This window comes from Colossoma macropomum, unplaced genomic scaffold (assembly GCF_904425465.1).
Source record: "Colossoma macropomum unplaced genomic scaffold, Colossoma_macropomum, whole genome shotgun sequence".
NCBI classification, from domain to species: domain Eukaryota; kingdom Metazoa; phylum Chordata; class Actinopteri; order Characiformes; family Serrasalmidae; genus Colossoma; species Colossoma macropomum.
This window is the reverse complement of record NW_023494808.1, coordinates 18,940,544-18,961,230: the sequence shown is the minus strand read 5'-3', so window position 1 is coordinate 18,961,230 and position 20,687 is coordinate 18,940,544. Positions and strand designations below refer to the sequence as shown.

At 40.3% G+C, this 20,687-nt stretch overlaps 1 protein-coding gene across 1 annotated transcript; it reads right to left on the bottom strand.

Annotated features, from left to right (window-relative positions):
* Nucleotides 1-3,640: 3,640 nt before the first annotated feature.
* lonrf2 (LON peptidase N-terminal domain and ring finger 2) lies at nt 3,641-20,409 on the bottom strand. Its single transcript, XM_036557168.1, has 12 exons — nt 18,715-20,409; nt 14,067-14,185; nt 12,211-12,333; nt 11,520-11,684; nt 10,579-10,771; nt 10,300-10,402; nt 9,628-9,742; nt 9,196-9,317; nt 8,852-9,010; nt 7,439-7,601; nt 7,155-7,304; nt 3,641-5,271 (listed from the first exon to the last, which is right to left on the bottom strand). Exons 1-12 carry the CDS (start codon nt 19,421-19,423, stop codon nt 5,113-5,115), a joined length of 2,280 nt encoding a protein of 759 aa, XP_036413061.1. The 5' UTR covers nt 19,424-20,409; the 3' UTR covers nt 3,641-5,112.
* Nucleotides 20,410-20,687: the final 278 nt, after the last annotated feature.

The window sequence follows — 20,687 nt, the reverse complement described above, 5'->3', positions numbered from 1 at the left end:
AATATAAACTTATTACTTGTTATATATATTACTTGTTAGCATTAGCCTCATAGCTCCAGTGCAAACTTCAGACACCAAGCATGTTTTGGCTGAAAAAGATGGTTCTTCATGGATTCTTTAGTAAAGGCAATGGTTATTTACGACCATGAGTTCTGTATAGAGCCATTTCTTTGCATGATGAAACAGTTCTTCAGATTGATGGAGAATATGTTATATATGGTTCTATATAGCACCAAAACGGCTTCTTCTAATGTTACAAGTTTGACATTGTAACAGTAGCAGAACCCTTTTTGGAGCTACATAGAACATTTTCAAAAAGATTCTACATAGAAGCATACACAATCTGAATAACCATGTCACCATGCAAAGAACCATTTAAGCACTCATGATCCTAAATAGAACCACTGCCTTTACTAAAGAACCCTTGAAGAACCACCTTTCTCAATTGTGTACATTTGGTATAAGGAGAAAATTATGATTTTGTTCCATGAATGTGTTCACACAATGTTTGCACATTACACAAAAGCACATGTGAAGCCTCACGTACTGCAGCTTCTCAGTGTTAAGTGGTCATGTAACTGCATGGTTTTGAATGCTCATTCATTGCTGAGTCAGATACGGATGATGCATCTTACTGACAGTGACTTCAGAAGCTGTTACAGGCTTGACAGTGATACAAATATCCAACACTGACCAAATCTCAAAGGGACTTGCCTCTGTAGTTTCTGACACTATATGATGGTGGTAAGGCTGTATGATAACCCTGAAATAACCACACCATACACGTTATGGCAGATGTCATATGCTTTCATGTGAGATTTTATTCAGTAATGTAACCATGTCATGTTACCATTACCAGTAGCTGTCATGACAGCTTGTCACATGCTATTTTTTTATAAAACACCCTAGAACATTACAGAAAGTACACTGCACACATGCACAGGTTACACAACTGTACAAATGCACACGTATACACTGGCTATTTCAATTAACTTTCTATATGATAGAACTGTATATTATTTTATACTGCATACGTCCACTATGCGTATGATGCACTCATATTGCATACTGCCAATCAGGCATAACATTATGACCTCCTTGTTTCTACGCTCGTTGCCCATTTTATCAGCTCCACTTACTATATAGGTGCACTTTGTAGTTTCTACAATTACAGACTGTAGTTCATCTGTTTCTCTGCAAACTTTGTTAGTCCCCTTTCACCCTGTTCTTCAGTGGTCAGGACCTCCATGGACCCTCACAGAGCAGGTATTATTTGGGTGGTGGATCGTTCTCAGCACTGTAATAACACTGATGTGGTGGTGTGTTAGTGTGTGTTGTGCTGGTATGAGTGGATCAGACACAGCAGTGCTGCTGGAGTTTTTAAACACCTCAGTGTCACTGCTGGCCTGAGAATAGTCCACCAACCAAAAATATCCAGCCAACAGCGTCCTGTCGGCAGCGTCCTGTGACCACTGATGAAGGACTAGAGGATGACCAACACAAACTGTGCAGCAGCAGATGAGCTGTCGTCTCTGACTTTACATCTACAAGGTGGACTGACATGGTAGGAGCGTCTAATAGAGTGGACAGCGTTTAAAAACTCCAGCAGCACTGCTGTGTCTGATCCACTCACACCACCACCATGTCAGTGTTACTGCAGTGCTGAGACTGATCCAAATGGACAAGGAGTGTAGAAACAAGGTCATAATGTTATGCCTGATCGGTATATATTCTTATTCTGCTCTTGTGCCTAACACACCCAGAACGTATAGCAAATAATATATATTGTATGGTATGTTTGTGTGTGTGTATATATATATATATATATATATACACACACACACAAACATACCAAGAATCAGTTTCTTCTTTTGAGATGTGAAAGTTTGAAAGGATCAGGCTGATCCCAGATCATTCATAAACGTAGACCGCTTCCTATTTGAATAGCTTTGTATGCTGGCATGCAATAAACTATATGCCATAATAAAACATTACAACTTATCTACACTTTTCTCTTGAAGTCAAGTTGAGAGAACACCAATGAGCTTGTAAAGACCGCCACCTTGTGTGTGAGCTGACTTACATGCTGTACATTTCCACCTGCAGAGTACTTAATGTAATGTTAATGTAATGTAATGCTAAGGTTCCTTTGCCATTTCTAATGGATTGCATTGTGATCTGTACAATATCGCTCGTTCTGTATTCCATCAAATTAGACTCAAACCGACACTACAGCTATACAGCTGCAGTCGTATTCAAAAGTTTGGGTTCCCCTGGTCAAATTTCTAAGTGACGATAAGTTAGCACATCGTCTACAGGGAGCACACCTTTGCACCATTTAATACACAATGACTGTATATCTACTGATATATATTTTATGTTTTACTTTTTTCCAATATGCTACACTTAACACAATTAGAAATTGGGCAGTACATGTGCAGAGAAAGGTCATTTTATGTTTTTGTTAGAGGATGTTCATTTTTCAACAAAACATGTAATTTGGCATGGGGTGCTTAACTTTTGCATACAACTGTATGCGTTACTTACAGGTCTGAAAATGCTTGAAGTCAAAATTATGTTCATACAGAAAGCAAAGAGAAAGTAATACTCCTGCATTCTTCAATCTGATCTCATCTGCCATATTTGTAATATACAGTAAATTACCACATGATAAATTTGACTCAATTGAACCTGCAGACGTGCTAAATTGCCCCTAGGTGTGAGTGTGTGTGTGAATGTGTATGTCTGTCTGCCCTGCGATGGACTGGCGACCTGTCCGGGGTGTATCCTGCCTTCTGCCCAATGACAGCTGGGATGGGCTCCAGCACCCCACCGTGACCCAGAAGGATAAGCGGTTTAGATGATGGTTGGTTGGATGGATGAACCTGCAGCCACAAAACACATTTATAATAGAAGCCAATGGGCAGGTAATGGAGTTCTATTATGAGTGTGCAAAGGAGGTAAATGTGTTGAAATCGTCTGTAGAAAGCGACCATGTGCTACAGATGCAGTAGACAGAGATTAGGTTGAACAATGCTGGAGTATTAAAAAGTCAGCATGAACTGTATGTGCCCATACTATGACGTCCCAACCCGCTGATACACAGTGACGTATCCAAAAATCAGATGTTGTAAAGCTGGCTAAAAGTCATTTGATTTGTAATGAAAGATGAGTGGAAAACAAGTAGTTTGGTACACTTTTTATGGGTCATTTTAGGTTGACTGGATTAAATGAGATTTTAGGTTCACTTTCAGGTTGCATGTGCCTTAACACCACAGCCACAGATGTCAAATTATTCTTCTGATGAACGATGCAGCCTTTCCCTTCCTGTCAGGTTAGTGACTCATTTAATTTAACAAGTGTACTACGTCACATCGCTTCCCCGGTAGAAGAAAAGGATGTGATGAAACATGCAATATGAATCTCCATATAAGCACGTTTTACTGCTCAGAAATTGGGTCAGCCACCTGAATCGCCCATGTGCAGCCATAAACACATCAGAGTGCAGTGTCCTCGTAATTATCACAACGTGACTGCTGACCTGAATAACACAATAGAACGAGGACTGTTATCAAACGTCAACACTTCCTGAACAGACAAGAACACAAGCCTCATCAAGAAACAGGCAACACTGGCTTGGTTTGATTTAAAATATAAAATAAGTTTAATTTCATCTTAACGTACAAATTTACATGAAAAAAATGCAGCATCTGTGTAGTTACCGACAGGAGATGGTACATGGAAAAAAAAATAAAATAATAAAAAAAAAAACACACGCAAAGGGAGTCTTGTACATCACAGAAAAAAGAAAAACTGCCACGGCTGAAAAACGTAAAGATGACTTAAAGGCCTCCAATTTGTCTGTACACAGATGAACCAACATGGACAAACAGGCAAACCATCCACAAAAAGGTGCACCATACAAATATACTACATCATACAATACACAAGGGAGTTAGTGACTAGAAAAATTCCAATGCACACTATATCTTTATACATCATTTTGTCTGTCAGATGATGGTAACTTGGGCCTCATTAGCTTTTTTTGGCCACCTACATCACACCAATACATGCATAACAACTGTCTTTCAGAGATGGTACATGACAAAAAATGACCGCAGACATCATTTCAACAAGCCTATTTCCTAAATTTAAACATTCAAATTCAAGTTTAAATTGCATTTGACAGGCGAGATTATTCCCATATGAGACTAATATGATTCAATCAGCCACTAATATTGCATAAACATAACTGTGAGTACAATGTGCAATTTTAAATTAGTGTAAATAAAGTGTAAAGTCATTCCATTTTTTTTTGTTTTCCTTTTCAAACAGTATATAATTTCCATTTTACCAAAATGGCATCGTGCCAGGCTTTAATAAGATGTTTCAATAAAAAATGGAAGGCAAATCTTTCCCAAAATTTCTCACACTATCTATATTCCACACGCTCACCAAAAAGCCAATGATTTGTGTTCCCTATTATGCCAATTCAGTCTTGATTAAACTGCACTGTGACATGGATAACTAAAAGACCATTTTTACTAATGGATTACAAAAGCTGTTTTCTAATGATGTTTTGCATGATTTCAGACCTGAAATGTGCAAAATGGGGCCTTTTTTTTAGGGTGGTACAAAATTGCAGATTTTAAAAACACAAACAAGCTGTTAGGCCAGTAAAGATGCCTGAAGGCCTATGAGAAGCGTTTGGTCAGCCGTACACACCAAAAAGAGGCACAAAAGCAGAGGTGAAATCTGTACAATGTTTGTTTTAGCTGTTGTAGTGCTTCTGGTTCAGCAGACTAAATGTCTGAAGCTACTGGAGTTGGAGAAAGTCAGTCGCTCTTGCCTTTTTGCAGAGGCAGAGCACATACCGGAGAGTCTTTACTTCTGGAGCAGTGCACTGTTGTGAAACTTGGTTCAAAAACTAGGCGAATGATGAAAGACTCGTCGGTTTTCCTACTGTGAAAGACAAATGGCTGAGTATGGGACAGCCACAGTCGACGGAAGCCGCTTCAGTGGCCTGCTACCTGTTGCTCATGCTGCTGGGCAGCACGATAATGATGAGGATGATGACTGTGGTGGTGGCAGTGGCTACGAGGAAGGCTGTGGTCATCGAGGGCGCTTGCGGGTGACGAAGATGAGGACCCGGCGGATGGCGATGAGCCGGTCTTTCAACGAGGTCATAGCCAGGATGGTAAGCTGAGCTCTGCTTTCCAACGGCAACACGGCCAGCAGCCACCAACACCATGCTGGCCCACTCGGGTTTCCCTGAAGAACAGAGCGAGGAAAGTTAAAGGGCTCTGCATTATATCATTATTTCCTCATATACAACTGAGCAGGTAGTAAATATTGGGACCACATATGTTTCAGTTCAGCTACTATCAAAAGAGGAACTCAAGAGGCACTAGTAGGGCTGGGCAATTTGGCTTTAATTGAAGATCATGATTTTTTTAGTTAGTACTAACTGTTATGTGCATTTCCTATTGTCCAATTTTTTACTTCATTTTCATCATTAATGTGATTATCACCAAAATAGAAAACAAAAAGAATCAGGAAAAGATTTTGTTGTCTTGACAAACCTTGTGTCTCCAAAAAAGTAACAAGAGAAGGAAAAACATTCCAACTTCTTTCTGAGTTAAAGTCTCTAACAGAGTTAAAGTAACAAGATTTTGTTCTCAGTCATTTTGGCTCATTACTATCGGCCTGTTCATCTTAAAATTGAGTAAATAATTATCTAAAAAAAAAAAAGGGCGGAAATACTAGATTTTTCTTTAGACAATGACAATATAAAAATATGTAAAACCACAACTATATTTAGTGGATATTGCACTCACTATTTGGTGGTTTTGGTAGCCACACACCGACAAACTTTTCAAACAACGTTACTCTATGTTACATCTACTCGATGATAGGTGGCGATGGTGGGAGGTGGAGGTTTAGTTTAACAATATTATTGGCTAATATTATTCGTCTCTGCCTGCTTGTGCATGGCCAGTGGAAAAACATTACATTCTGATGGAAGATTTCAGGTAAACATGAATTTCGTCTTATAAATTATCTGATGAATCTTTTTTTCTTCTCTTTTTTTTTTTGAGTTCCACATTACTGAGAATGTGTGGCTATTTTTGTTCACAATCTCCTTGTTGTGGAGTGTTTTCCTCAAACTAGTAGCCTTTATTTCTAGCAGCTCTAGCTGACTTTCCAAAGTTTCTTGTTGGTTCTCACTGTGAAGTGAATGGAGAAAACGGTGCGCAGCTTTACCTAGCGTAACAAAGTACAAGCTACAAAAAATAAACACAGACATTTTCTACATGTCTTTCAAACACCACAGATAGAAAAACATACCAGCAGCAGCAGACAGATTTACCAGTCGACCAGAACACAGAGGGGGAAAAAAGTTAACTTGTTTCTCTTGTGTAAAGCAAGAAATGCAATAACCAACATAACTTTTTACGTGCCGGTCGTTTGACACTTACGCCCTTGTATTAATGAGCTGGTTGATGATTGTGTCATGTTCAAAATGATACAGTACAGCTACTGTATTTATCAACTCCTATCTGGTGCGCTACTTTTGTGCTTAAAAACAAGCTGCATTCATGCACTTTTAACCCTCACAGCCATGTAACAGCCCTCCTCATATTCATGGCCAAAATGATGAGATCACTGCTAATGCAGGACCCTTCATACTCAAACTTCTAATAAACTCAGGAGAAGTTCATAAATTCAGTGCTGCAAACTGTAGCTGGGTGTTTGTTGCTCAAGAGGCAAACCCATGGCAAGTTATATTTATTTGTTACACTGAGACTTGTAGTATGTGTAATTTTATTGAGTGTGATTTTATTTCTGTACCAGTTTGTTTATTCAAAAGATTTTAATATTAAATAAAATAATAATATTATTATAGATTGGGTGGGCCAATGATAAAAATGGGTGGGTCTATGCGCGCTCGGCCCAATCACAGCACCACCACTGACGAAATAGCTAATGTCACACAAGTTCAAGCCTTTTCTGCTAATACCAACTCAAACAGAAACCAAATTTAAACAGAAAAAACTCAAACATGCTTTATTGTTTTTATCATTTTCATTCATTATTGTTATGGTGTTATCGCCCAGCCCTACACGAGTTACATTTGTTTTCCCAATCGTCACCTGTGCGTCAGGGTCTTTGGCAGGCAGATGGCCAAAGTGGCTGAGGATCTGGCTCTTCATGTTGTCTTTGAGAGAGGTGAACCAGGCTGTGGCCTGATCATACACAGAGTCATGCAGCTTTAACAGCTCTGTCAGCTCCTCCCCCTCAACCTAAATGTGATGCACACAAACCAGGTCAGGATGGAAGACCAGCGATTTCTCCCAATCACTCAGCTTCACTCATTCACACAGACTACTGAGAATCACTCTCTTTCCTCATACTTGCACTCCACTCTCTCCTTTACCTTCTTGTCCTCCAAATATTCAATCTTTGCAGTGTTGTAGCCGTCTCTCTGGCCGTGAGTGAGAACTTTGAAGCGAGACACACCGATGGTGTCCACCACAGAGCGGCCATCTGGGAAGAACTTTACATCTCTCACCTCCAGCATGCAGCCATAGTCGGCAAACCTGACAACAAAACACAGCAGAGCATTAGACAGAAATGACTACTCGCTTCAATGATTTTTGCTGCTTAACATACAATAATAACTTATACCGTGTTTCGATAATATTGTATGATTTAAGTACTTATGGATTAGACTCCAAAAAGTTTTGATATTTTTAGATGATTTACTCTGGGGAAAAAAGTTAGTAGATGATAAATCATACACCATAGTTATATATGTACAATCATTTTTGCCAAATTATCTGCTTCAAGATTTGAATTTCACTTTTCAAACATGACGCATTCTGCACATTTATTTCACTATAGAGTCGTTCTCAATAGCCAGTTTTCCACCCAGCTGCCAAATTAAATGACTAAATAACTAAACATAAAATAAAAAAATAACCAAACATAATTATTATGTTAATTAGGCGCTGTGTAAGAGAAGAAAGATTATGTCATGGTTGTTATAACACTAAGAAATATAGACAGTTTATGGAGAATTTTCACTGTTTTACTTTGAGATAGAGGTACTTTTTAATATCATGATCCTAAATAAAGCTTCTTATTTTTTTGAGTGTCCTCATAGCTGATCAATTTGAATCCTCTGAAGTAGCATAAAGAATCATTTTATAAATTTATTTGCAACCACACTGGTTTTATATTATTGGAAATTTGTTGAATGGCAGTGGAAATGGACATGCATAGAATGCTGAGGTCATTACATTGTTTTAACAGTGTTTTCCAACCCGTGCGTTAAGGCAGTTCTGCCAGAGGCCGTTGGCTGCCAGGTTGTTACAATATGTAGACATTTTACCAAACCTAATTTTAAACATGTGGAATATGACAAATATTGTTCTTATGATGATGATTTGCAAATATATTCAGTAATCTCAGTAACCGGCCTGACAAAAAGCATGACAAGCATAACTGACATGGCTAGCTATTTATTTTTATAATTCAGTGCAAGTCAACATAAAATGTTTCTTTTTTTGAACCATCATGGATCCATGACTACAAACTGAATTTTCAGGGTTTTTTTCGATACTAATTATATTGCAGGACAATACAGTCTAGTAAAATTGTATCTTGACCATTGTGTTATATTTGTTTTCATTTACAATGACTGAGCCAGTAACAAATTTTCTGTGTAAGTGTTTTAGTGACTATCTGTACTTCTGATTACTTGCATGTCTTACCTAAAACTATGATTAATTCCATTCGTGGTTTGTTATCTGCACTCTAATTCAAATGTTATGTCGAACCTGCTTACCCTTTCAGTTCATCAGAAATACACATGCCAAACTGCTTAGTTCCCGTTTCCATAGCCCTGCGAATCATCAGTCTATAGCGAGGCTCAAAGACGTGTAGTGGGCAGGGGATTGTGGGAAATGCCATTGTGCAGACAAAGATAGGCACTTCCACATTCAAGCTGCAATGGAAAAATTTGACAATTAAATGAATTTTATCGTTATGCACTGGCAAAACCATCACCATCACAGTAAAGACATGGGTTTTTATACACTTTACACTTTATTTTAGAGCTTAATTTCAAAACAGAGACAGGGGCTCACAGGGCAAAAAGAAAGGTACAGGGATCAGAAAGAACAGACTCACTTTGAAAGTTCCTTCATTTCTTCTTCGTGTATTTTCCGGCGCTCCTCCAGCTCCTCACTCAAATAGCGCTGTAGCACCTCTTCCATCAGAAAAGTCTTATTGTACCCTCTAGTGGCCAGATACTGTAATTACAACCAAAGAGAATCATTTTACTAACAAAGATTTTTCAGAAAGATCAATTAACTGTGGCCTGTGACCATTTTTATAGCAGCATACTCGGAAAAGTCATTTATAACTGGTCAGTTATTTTTACTGCAATACTGCAACCTAAAAACACACAATGTGAAAGAATGCCACAAAATCAAAAGTCTTAGAAAGCATTAATGGCTGTGAGAGCGATAGAGTACAAGAAAGAGAAAGCAAGAGTAAAAGAGTGAGAGAGAGAATCTAAAAGGGAGCACAAGTTTGACAATTAAATAGATGCACAAGTACTTCAGAAAGGTTCTCCTTGCACAGTGGGCAGTTGGAGTTGTGGTCCAGGCAGCGCTCCAGACACTTGAGACAGAAGGTGTGCCCACAGGGGGTGGTGACAGGCTCATAAAACAACCTAGAAAAAGACAGTAATAACTTAATGCAGAATGCATTAAACCTATAAACCTTCCAAAACATTACTTCTTCAAAAAAAACAAAACTAAATCAAAATTTAAAGACATTACTAAATCATCATCTACTTCATAAAAATGTTTGACAGGACTAACGTTTTAGAGAAAACCACTTTTAGCACAACAGCAAACTGATGGTAAACTCTTCACTAGCGTGGAGAAAGCCTGGAGAAGAATTCGAACCAGACTGCACTAAGTGTACTGCGAAAAACACGGTCATGGAATCTGGGGCTGTGTTTTTGCAATGCCGTCCGTGAGCTTGTATTCATTGATGGGATCATGAACTCAGAAGTGCACAAAGACATTTTGGATGCAGAAGTCTGCAAAGAAACTGCTCAAACGATAACGATCTGAAGCATCAGCACTTTGCCAAAAAGAAAATTACAGTCTGGAAACTGTGTTCAAAATAAATGCCACTCGGTTTTAAATTTTGTTTCCTAACTCAATGAACTTAATGCATTTTTAAAAATGGCAAGCACAATGTGTCCAAGCACATAGTTACCTCATGCACAAAGAACACTCCATGTCTGAACTGTCCAACAGCTGCGTTGGTACCTCCCTTGAGCCATTTAAGGCAGGAGAAGTCTGAGACGAACAGGCTGGATCTGAGCACGGAAATCAAGGAGGAACACAGAGACACGCACAAGGTAAGCAGGTAACAGAGATAGACAATCTAAGTAACTACAAACAAACTAACAGTTTGTCTACAGAAGGAATACATCCGAAATTCTATCATCCCACACAGAGTTGTTTCTGTCTGTATTTACCAGGTCACTCATACCTTGTTTGAGAACTTTATTAGGGGGCCCAAAGGCATTGGCATCACCAGGACTCTTCCTTTTAAGACCCGCAGGTACAGGCAGTGAGGAGAGGACAGCTGCCAGACTCTTGGAGTCATCCAAGCTGTGCTCAGGCTGGTTTAAGGATGAGGAGCTCCCACTGTCACATGCTTTACTGCTACTGAATGCAAGGTCCTGTGAGAGGAATATTGCACAGCCTAATTAGACTAATCACGAAATACACAAAAGAACATTTTAAGCCTTTAGGGCTAATGCAAAAAGGAGGCTATTTCTGCCATTTGATCTATTCTCTCTGTTAACCCATTAATTTCTCAGTGCTGTTGTGTTTATTCTGACGTGAAGAATGCGATGTAACAAAGCTGAAAATTAAGATTTTCATTTACAAGAGAAACACAAGAATAGAAAAGTAAGTCACGGTCAGATTTTAACATTATTCTGACAAAAAATAACAATAATTATAAGCTCTTACTGATCTGAATTGTGATCTGACTAGCCTCGCGCTCTCACAAAAAGGCGCGTCCAACAAGAAAGGAAGCCTCCTTCGTATTTTATATAGTGGCAAATACATGGTAGCACACAAAGCTCAGGTTCTACATGATGAAATTGATTAAATGTTTCTGCTGTTGCCAAAACGGATGTGCATGCAGCTTAACTGCTCTGCTAGCAGAATCAAAGAAGTGGCTATCTTCTGGACGTCGGGTTCATGTAATTAACAGAATCAGAATATGTTGAGCTACAAAATGTTTTGAATATACACATGTAACATGTTATTTAGATTTATGGCATTATTCAGGGATTTTTTGGCATTGTACTTGTGCTTTTAGAGACTTTCAAGAACACTGAACATTTTGGCCTTTTTGGACCAAGTTAGTTCTGACGCTTGTGGCATTCTGTTTGGAAGTGAGTCAGTCTGTGCACTCACCTTTGAGCAGCCAGCTCTTGCTCCATCTCTTGGCAGAGAAGAGTGAAGTGAGCTAAGGAGAGATAGAGGTTTGATGCGAGGGGCGGGGCCTGTGGCCTGAAGTGGATGTAAAGGTGTGTCCAGACCGTCATCCTCAAAAACAGAAGAAAACATCTCACACAAGACCTGCAGAGTAGACAGAACAACATGGCAGAACAGTTATTCTCAGAAATATCAAGGAGTAAACATTTTCAAGAACACATCACATCATATCATATCACTCAAAGGTCAGCATTAAAGGGATGGTTCGGCCCTTTATCCCAAACACAATGAATCAGACAAGACACGTTTGGTGTTCTGTGCTTGCTTCTTTAGTTTTGTGCTGGAGCTACAACGCTAATGCAGCCACAGTATAAAAAGTATAAACTGGACGAAAGTATGTCGTACACTGTCAGATATCACATAAGCTAGCCTAGTTCAAGATTACTAAACAGCCTGACCTGGTTTGAGGCAAGCATGTGACAACGCTAACCTGGTAAGCTACACTATCCTTAAAACATAAAAACTAAAGTAGCAAACTTCTGACACCAAACATGGCTGAATTTTGGCCAACTATTGCTTTCAGTACAAAGTACGCAGTTAGAACTCAAGCACTGGCAGCCCAGGAAGATTAAGCAGGCGGTGCGTTCCAAAGAATCCTCTATATGTTTACCTTCTGTGCCTCCATTTTGACGGACATCCAGTCTGGTTTTAGTGCTACACAAAAGAAGTACTCTTGCAAAGCCTCTTCCTTGCGACCAGCACTGCAAAAGGCCTTGGCCTTAATGTAGCGGGCCTGTAAACAAACAAATAATACATCAAACAATTTCCATATAAAGATTCTACTTTGTTAAAGGGCACAAACACTGCATTTGGACAAAGAAAAAAAAGTTGATACTGCCTAACTATTTAGCATGAATCTGGAAAACTGTTAGTTTGTGTCCCTGGTCATTTTAAGCACCGTTCATCATACCTTGTTATACTATTTAAAAGATAAACGTCTTGTTTCCCATCAAAACATAGTCCACTTTGTCTGCCTCTAAAACGTTCTTAATTTTTCACTGTCACTGTGCAACACTAAGGAAAAATAACATATACCAATATGTTTTGCCTAACTCTCCTACCTCTCCGACCTATCATCAATCAAAATGCTTAGCTAGGTCAGAGACCCTCCCTGATACCGTGTTTCACTCAGAAATAAATTCCGATACCGAAGGAAAATGCGTTATGATTTCCGATTGGCATTGAGTTGATGGTGAAATGTTCTCAAAACAATACAAGAAAACATTAGTGGAAGACTTACAGTATGTACAATTTAGAGCAGATTGTCGTATTGCTCCAAAACTCCTAAAAGTAAAGGATTTCATACAATTTGGGGAGCAAAGATCACTGCAACACTGTGATGGTAGCATGCTAACTGTAGAGATGGACACATGACCACTGTAAGCACACATATTTCTGAAGAAAGCATAGCTTAAGCAGAAATGGTCACCACAGCACCTGTGCCACTTGCGGTTTAACACCTGGTCTATGCTTTCCACTTCAAAAGAACAATGACAGAAGGGGAAAATCCGAGTACAGAGTATTCATCATTAGTGTAAAAACAAGTGCTCTGCTTCACTACCATGCCTCAGCACTTCAGGTATAAACAAGCTTGCATTGGTGTAATCTTTACTTTTGATATTTTATATTCAGTGATACACAGCATGCAGTATGCTAACCCAAAATTAGCCAAGTTAGCCTAATGCAAAGACAAAGACGTAAGGCCTGTTCTTTTAAACACCAAAAGTATTGAATGATTTTTTTGTGGGGTGGGGGGCTTGGTCAGATATTTGGCATTTTTCAGATTACTGGAATCTGCCTTTACCTTGTTACCTTGCCAAAAAAAGGCCTTTTTATGTGATGCATACATATTTCTAGCAAAATCACAACCGAAACCTATTTTACAGTTTGGCTCAAAGTCCCACTCGCAGCCTTACTGGATTGCTTGAAACTTGGACCACATTTAATCGCTTTTATTTAATTTCTTTTTATTTTCTTTAAAATATTTACAAATATTTTATAAAAGTTTAATAAAAAGTTTTTTTTAAGACACCCAATGCTTATTCATAATACACACAAAATGCACTTTGTTTTTTATAACATTCAAGTGTTTAGTGTCAGCATACATTAAACATTTTGTTCACTTAATGTCATATATTATGTGCAGAAATTGTGTTCCTGTAAATTTTCACACTGCTTAGTTCTAAAGCGAATGAGCAGGCACCAGTCTTTCAAATAACATGGCTTCTGAGACTGGGAAAAAATGAGTAAGCACAACAGCGAAAGAAACAACCCTCTGAAAAACATCATTCAAGCTTGCTATTGCCAACTGAACAGCTCTCTGGAATCAGTGTGCATAACAACTTAATACTGAGCACAGCGCATGACATCATGCGCTCTTATTTTACACTCTCGAACTCAAAGCTCAACAGGAGCGTAAAGTCAGCATAAATTTTGGAGCGGAAACACTACTATAGATTTCCATACCTTTGCCGAGATTGGCCGGAGCCGGCACATGCTGTCCCCGTCCTGGACCGCTTGGCTGAAGTTCTTCATGTCCATATGCAGCCCAGCTCTCTGTGCTAGCAGCTTACACATAGAGGGTGCTGTGGTACAGAAGAAAGAAAAAAAGGTTATAAAACCAAGATCACATAATACATTAAATCCAGAACACCTTCAGTTTCCTTCACAACAGGTAAGCAAACTGGCTAACAATGATGGACAACAGACACTCAACATAATTTATTTGCATGACAGTAACTGGTGCCTCTAGCCTTTCTTTATTAGCGATATTATATTAATATTATTGCTATAACAATCAACAAACTGTCTAAGAACAGTCAGTGTCCTTAACTGATCCACTGACTCCCTATTGTTGAAAAACGAGGGGAAAATTAACAATATCAACAATACTGTTTGCTGTGCCTACAAACTAGGCTTAGGCAATGTGGCAAAACTATAACACCACAAAACTTGAAACCATCATGGGATTTCTTTTTTTCTTAGGTCTGATAAGTCAGAACAGATACAATGGACTAGTAGTTGGAAAAGATACAGTGTATTAGTACTAGTAACTCAGCGAATGTGCAGACTTCAGAATATATATATATGCACAACACTGGTGTCCTTCAAAAGGTGTTACAGCACCAAGTCAAAACTTTGTTTTTCTCGATATATTATTTTTCTGCTTTCCTTTATTTGCATGCATTCGCATCAATGCAATGGATGAAGAAGCACCCAATTGACATGCTGTTTGTCGGGATGTAAACATAAGACTGTAAAAGCTAACAACTGTGGAAAATAAATAATGTTTTAATAGTTCTGATGAGGAGATTATGTATTAATTATGACAGGCCTAATGCCATATTTAAAAACGACTTTAAAAAAGACTATTACTGCTTTCTTGGATTTGTTAGGGCATCGTCATGACTTGAATGTGATCTTCCTAGCACGACACCATTTGGGAGCCTTGTTAAATATCTTCTTAATAAAACAGGCACCTGATCAGTGCTCTTTCACTACGGACAACGTCCACAGTTTTCTCAGAAAAGATGTAACTCCTACTAAATACTTAAAGATGATTAATGTTAGCTAGCCAGCTTTGCTTGTGGACACATATTTACATCTAGCAGTGATTAACAGAGCAGTCTGCTAGAAAGCAGGGATAGCAGAGTGTTGGCACACTTGTCTGGTTAAACTAGGCTTGTTATGTAAAACAGAAAGTGGGACAGATAATAAAAACGTGTACCTGGTTATATATATTTTTGGTCTCTTCAAAATCAGAAATAACTAAATTAACACTACAGCCACCCCACATGTTTCTCAAAGTTTGCTAACAGATTTTGGCACTTTTTTAAACTAAAATGGTTTAATACACCCCAGTCAACATGCTGTAAAAAACTGGCCAGCGAAACCTGGCTGATATTTCAGTTCCTAGCAGGGCCTCTTCTGGAGCGGAATGAATGGATTAGAGGCTTCTCCAGTTACAAAGATGGAAAACAAAGCCAAGACTGTACAATATCAATGACCTTAAAAAGAGGTTTTTAAGTAGCAGAGGAAAAAGTAAACAGTTTATTTTAAATGTCATCAATTCTGTCTTTTCTACCAAAGCATTTCAAACCTCTAAAAAAACTGTGCTCTAAATTCTTCTTAACACAACAGACACCAAATCAGATCTTAATGTCTAAGACCTATCATGCATAAGCTGAGGACTATTTATAGCTGCCATTGTACACAGGGAATCCAGGCCATCAAAAATGAGACCGGCTCTCAATGTCTGCTGCAATGTACTGTAGCTGCCTGATACAAGACCTAATGTAAATCCTCTTCACAGTCCACACAGGGTCATCAGGTGTTCACTTGTATAATCCCTGCTGAAACGTGACACTACATGACTAATGGAGAAACCTGTCACTGCAAAGCGTTCCCATGTGAAACGACAACGCATGACACAGTTTAGTACATTAGTCTGGCCTGATGAGCACTTTTAGTGCAGAATCCAGAAAGTGCCAAAACGGTGATTACAAGGTGAGAATCTAAGTGGCATGTTAGTGCAACTCTGATACAACAATTCAGCCACCTGTAATCTTGTACTGTAACTATTTAGATACAAAAAATCTGATTATCAAATGATGGCAATATGAGATACATTTAAAATGCATTATTGTACGACATGTACAGTGGCAAACAGATCTTGGGCACTTTTAAAGCCTTTACACACAGAGCATGATTTATTAGTGTGATTAATTTGGACAACAATAAATTAATTCCAGTATGTGTATGATGATAACCTGTACACCAAAAATGCAACATTATTTTATTCACCCTCTGTTTGATCACTGACCAATCACGGCCGTCTCGGGAGTTGGCATGATGACAACAAAGATGACAAACTGGGCTGTGTACCAGCAACTAGAACTTATTCTCAAACATCAAAAGGATCAGAACCTCCAAATGCAGCTCACATTGGACTCAAACTGGGCTAGGAAGATCTGAGTTATATGTGAAAGCACTAAAAGTTGCAGCTTCTGAATGAAGTAATGAAGCTCTTCTTCAGCGTCACTGTTTGCTTGTTCTTTGAAGAGCACTTTAATATTTTTGCACTTAAAGATATTCCACCTGTTTGTTCAGCTCAAACTCAGTTCTGGAGATCTGAGATGTAAATGAAAGTTCATGAAGTTTTAGTTCCTCAATGAGGTGGAGAAACTCTCCTTTCATGTTTCCAAAATGGAAAGCAGCCTGCACGGTGTTAGTTTGCCCCTTTTGTGAAAAGCAAAGGACCTTCTGACAGATATTCTGCCAGTTTTTTGTGTAGCAAATGACATGCCGAAATACATCCCCCCACCAAAAAAAAAGAGAAATTTACATTGCGTTTAGTGTATAGATAATTAGTATATATAGTTTTGATGTAGGTAAAAGTGTCCAATTATTTCACATTTTCATACTTTTATTCGCATCGCATTCCATATGTAACGGCCTTTACAGTCGGCCTATGTTACTGTGCCCATTACGCACAGAGATCTTGAGTCTGACGGCTGGAAAGTAATGAGAATGCATGATGAATCGGAATCATACTGGGAAGACATTTTCTCAAAAAAATATATTCAGCATTTGACCAATGTTCAGATTACAGACATTCCAAACTAATATTTGATGACGACGACGACATTTCATTAATTTTACTGGACTTGTAACACTAAATCTATAAAATCTGAGCAAATACAGGTGAATCTAGTCCAAGTTTCTATATTTTATAAATTCAGCATCGACAGATAAGTAGATGAAACATATCACACATCGGCCCACAATTCCTATATCAGTGCATCCCTAGAAAATAATTCAAAAATGGGTCACACAGATGGGATCTTTAATGAAAAAAGCTGAGAAGATTGTCAACAGACCTGTAATTGTCAACCTGTTTTACATCTAAATGTTGCCAATGAATAACAAAGCAACAAGTGTGACTCCAGACAAACTCCACTGTCCTCATTACGGAGAAATACATAACTTCCAAAGGTTAGTTGCTCTGCCAATGCATGTTTCAGTGGGAGAAGCTTCACTGCCATTTCTCAGAGCAAGACAGAAACAGGGCCAGAATGTGGGCCAGTGAGGAGTGTCAGCTGAGCATATGTGTTTACTCCCTGGCTGCCTTCGCAGCATGTTGTGAGATGAGACAAACCGCCAAAACGAACACCCACACTGGCAGCAGCAGTGTAGGAAGTGAGAGACCAGAAGAGAAAATCAGCCAACATTTTGATTCATAATGCTGGAACGCTGCAATCTCTACAGCTCTGGTTGGGCCACATGAAACAACCCAGCCATGACACTGCCTGCTGTATCCAAACTCCCCCCCGCCGACTCTCTTCTTCCATAAGTGACCTGATAAGGAATATCTGTCTGTGTTAAGTCTGTTTCTCTCTGCATCAACACCGCCCCCTCCAAGTCCCTTACATAAACGGGTCAGAATCCAGGGCCTTGTAGGCAAAATTAGGTCAGACACAGGCCACTGGATATGGGCACCAACCAAAAGTCCTCACCCACTCCACCCTGACACTGACCCCTTTTCCACTCATAATTAATGAACATCACCTATGTGAAGGTATGTCATTCTTTACTAACCTCAGTCATCAGTTTACAAGCACATGACAAACTGCATGCCACTCTTCTGACACTGCATAATTAAAAGTAAGCCAGGAACACAAATCTCCACACACAGAACTGCACACTAGCTCCCTCATATACTTAATATACAGATCAGTGGTCCTGAAACAGACGGACTGACCTACAATTAATAACAATTCTTCGTTTTATTTCAAGAACTTTATAGTATTAAGCAGATCTGAGTGTGTGGAGTGGACAACTTCATTTCCACGTGTGGTCCGAGTTGAAAAACTTTCATTTTATATTCGCTTCAAATTTGTATTTTGGTGCAAAAAAGGAGAAGTGAAGTGATATGGTTTAGCCAACTGAGAGGGCGCAATGTCGCCCCCTGCAGTTGTTGCACAACTGCCACCAATTAAAAAGTAGGTCAGTTGCTCCAATTATAAAACCAATCGCCACCGCTGGATAAAAACACACAGAAACTATATAACACCTGTATAAAGCATACATAACCACATAATTGAGCAGCCCTTACCCAGTTCCACCGCCTTGTTGTACTTCTCCAGGGCGCTGGAGAGCTCCTGTTTTTTCCAAAGGCTTTCCCCTTCTAGCCAGCACCGCCTCGACTTGCTCTCGGATCCGAACCACTTTTCCAACAAGCTGCTAAGAACCACATTAGCCCTGAGGCTGCTGGCGTTCACTTTAGTCGTTTTAGAGCGGCAGCTCTTGCAGTCCTTCACCGCGGGGTCTTCCAAGCAGCGCTTGCAGAACGTGTGGCCGCACTCCAAGGTCGTGGGGTCGGTTAGTAAGCACCTACACAGCCGGCAGGAGAAGAGGTCAAGCGGCTGTTGCTGCTCCTCTTCGTCCGAGTCATCGGCGCTGCCGCTCGGCTTCCAGGCTTCGCCGAGCTCCTTGAGTCGGACGGCCCGGGCGATGCTCTCCACCAGCAGGCGGAGCTCGTCAGGCCGTAGCCGGCGAACTTGCGCCGCGGCTCGGTACGAGTCGAGCGCCTCGGAGATGCGGCAACCTCTGGTCAGAGCGTCCGCCTTCCGAAGGCACAAGCCTCGGTCAGGCTGCCGGAGCTCAGCCAGCTGCGACGAGTAGATCTCCACGGCCAGGTCAAAATCGCCCGCCCGGCAAGCCTCATCGGCCACTTCCAGCATTTCAGGGCAAATGCCCGGAGTGGACAGCTCGTGCTGCTGAACGAAATGCTCGGTATGGCTCTGCTGGAGGCCGGCGTCCATTTTCGTACCTAAATTAGATTTGAGTCCTAACAAATTGAAAAAAGGAAAGTCTAAAAGTTTCTAGGTCTTTGGTTTGGCAGCTACAGAAGCCAGGCAGGTTCCCTAAAGCCCAGCGCTACCCTAACCTCGCGGCTGCTGTTGACTTACCGAGACCCATCTGAGCCGAATTTGAACGGACCTTAGAGAGAAATCTAACATCTAAACTAGCCAAACAGCAAACCACGGCTGAAGCCATGAGACACTACGTGTAGGCAAAACTCTGACAGTCCACCAACGGGCTGAACGTGTCAGGGGTGTCGTAGGCCCCGACCGCTCGAGCGTTCCACATTTAGGCGACTTAAAGACACAACAAACGAAAAAATAAAAGCTGTTTAAAAAGTAAAATCGGAATGAAAAAGCCAACCAAACAGCTGAAAGGTGGCTGTGAACCGCTCGGTTCGCGTTATGAATCAAAAGACGAAAGGTCTCCCTCTCACTCACTCACTCACTCAGCTAAGCTAGCGGTTACCGTTTGTTATGAACACTCGCGGACAGATCACACGATAAGCGACAGACTTAACGTTAAATTCTGAATGTTTTAAACGGTTAGACGTCGCTTGGAGACTTCAGGTCGGTTCCCGTGCGAAGTCAGGCTCTCTCGCTGTGTGAGAAGTGCTCCGGGGTGAGTTTGGAGACTGTCCTCTCAGTGTTTTATGTAAGAGCCGAGCTCTCCGGCAAACTGCACTTCGCCTAATCCGGCGAACCCCCTTCCTCCTCTCAGGACCTGCACCGAGTTTTGTTTTCGTTGTCGTTCGTTTCTCCTCTCCGGCCGTTTTCGATGCCTCCGGTTTCCCATTTTAAACGGCGCGGGTACCGGCAACGAACAGCAGACTCATACGGAGAAATCAAGACTCGAATATTTTTGTAAATTTGAATGGACGGAACTCAAACACGACCGTCCTCCTTTTCGAGCACAACAACACGGAGCGCTACCGCCCGCCCACTGTTGGGCAACGTAGGACGCACGTGACGCGAACGGGGCACTCCCATTGGTGCGCTATGTGGCCCGCTTATATAATGACACAAGCGGTTGTATAATAGTGATGAGAAGTTCGATTCAGCACAGCGAACCGATTCTTCAGAACTATGCGATTCGATGAATCGAACGTCCGATCCAGTGTCTCACTGGTTCCCAAACAATTTAAACTTTCTCCTCGGCTGCGTCCGGATAGTGGAATGAAACTGGCTTTTCCTCTCTGCTTTCCTTCACTGTGCCTGAAAGCCG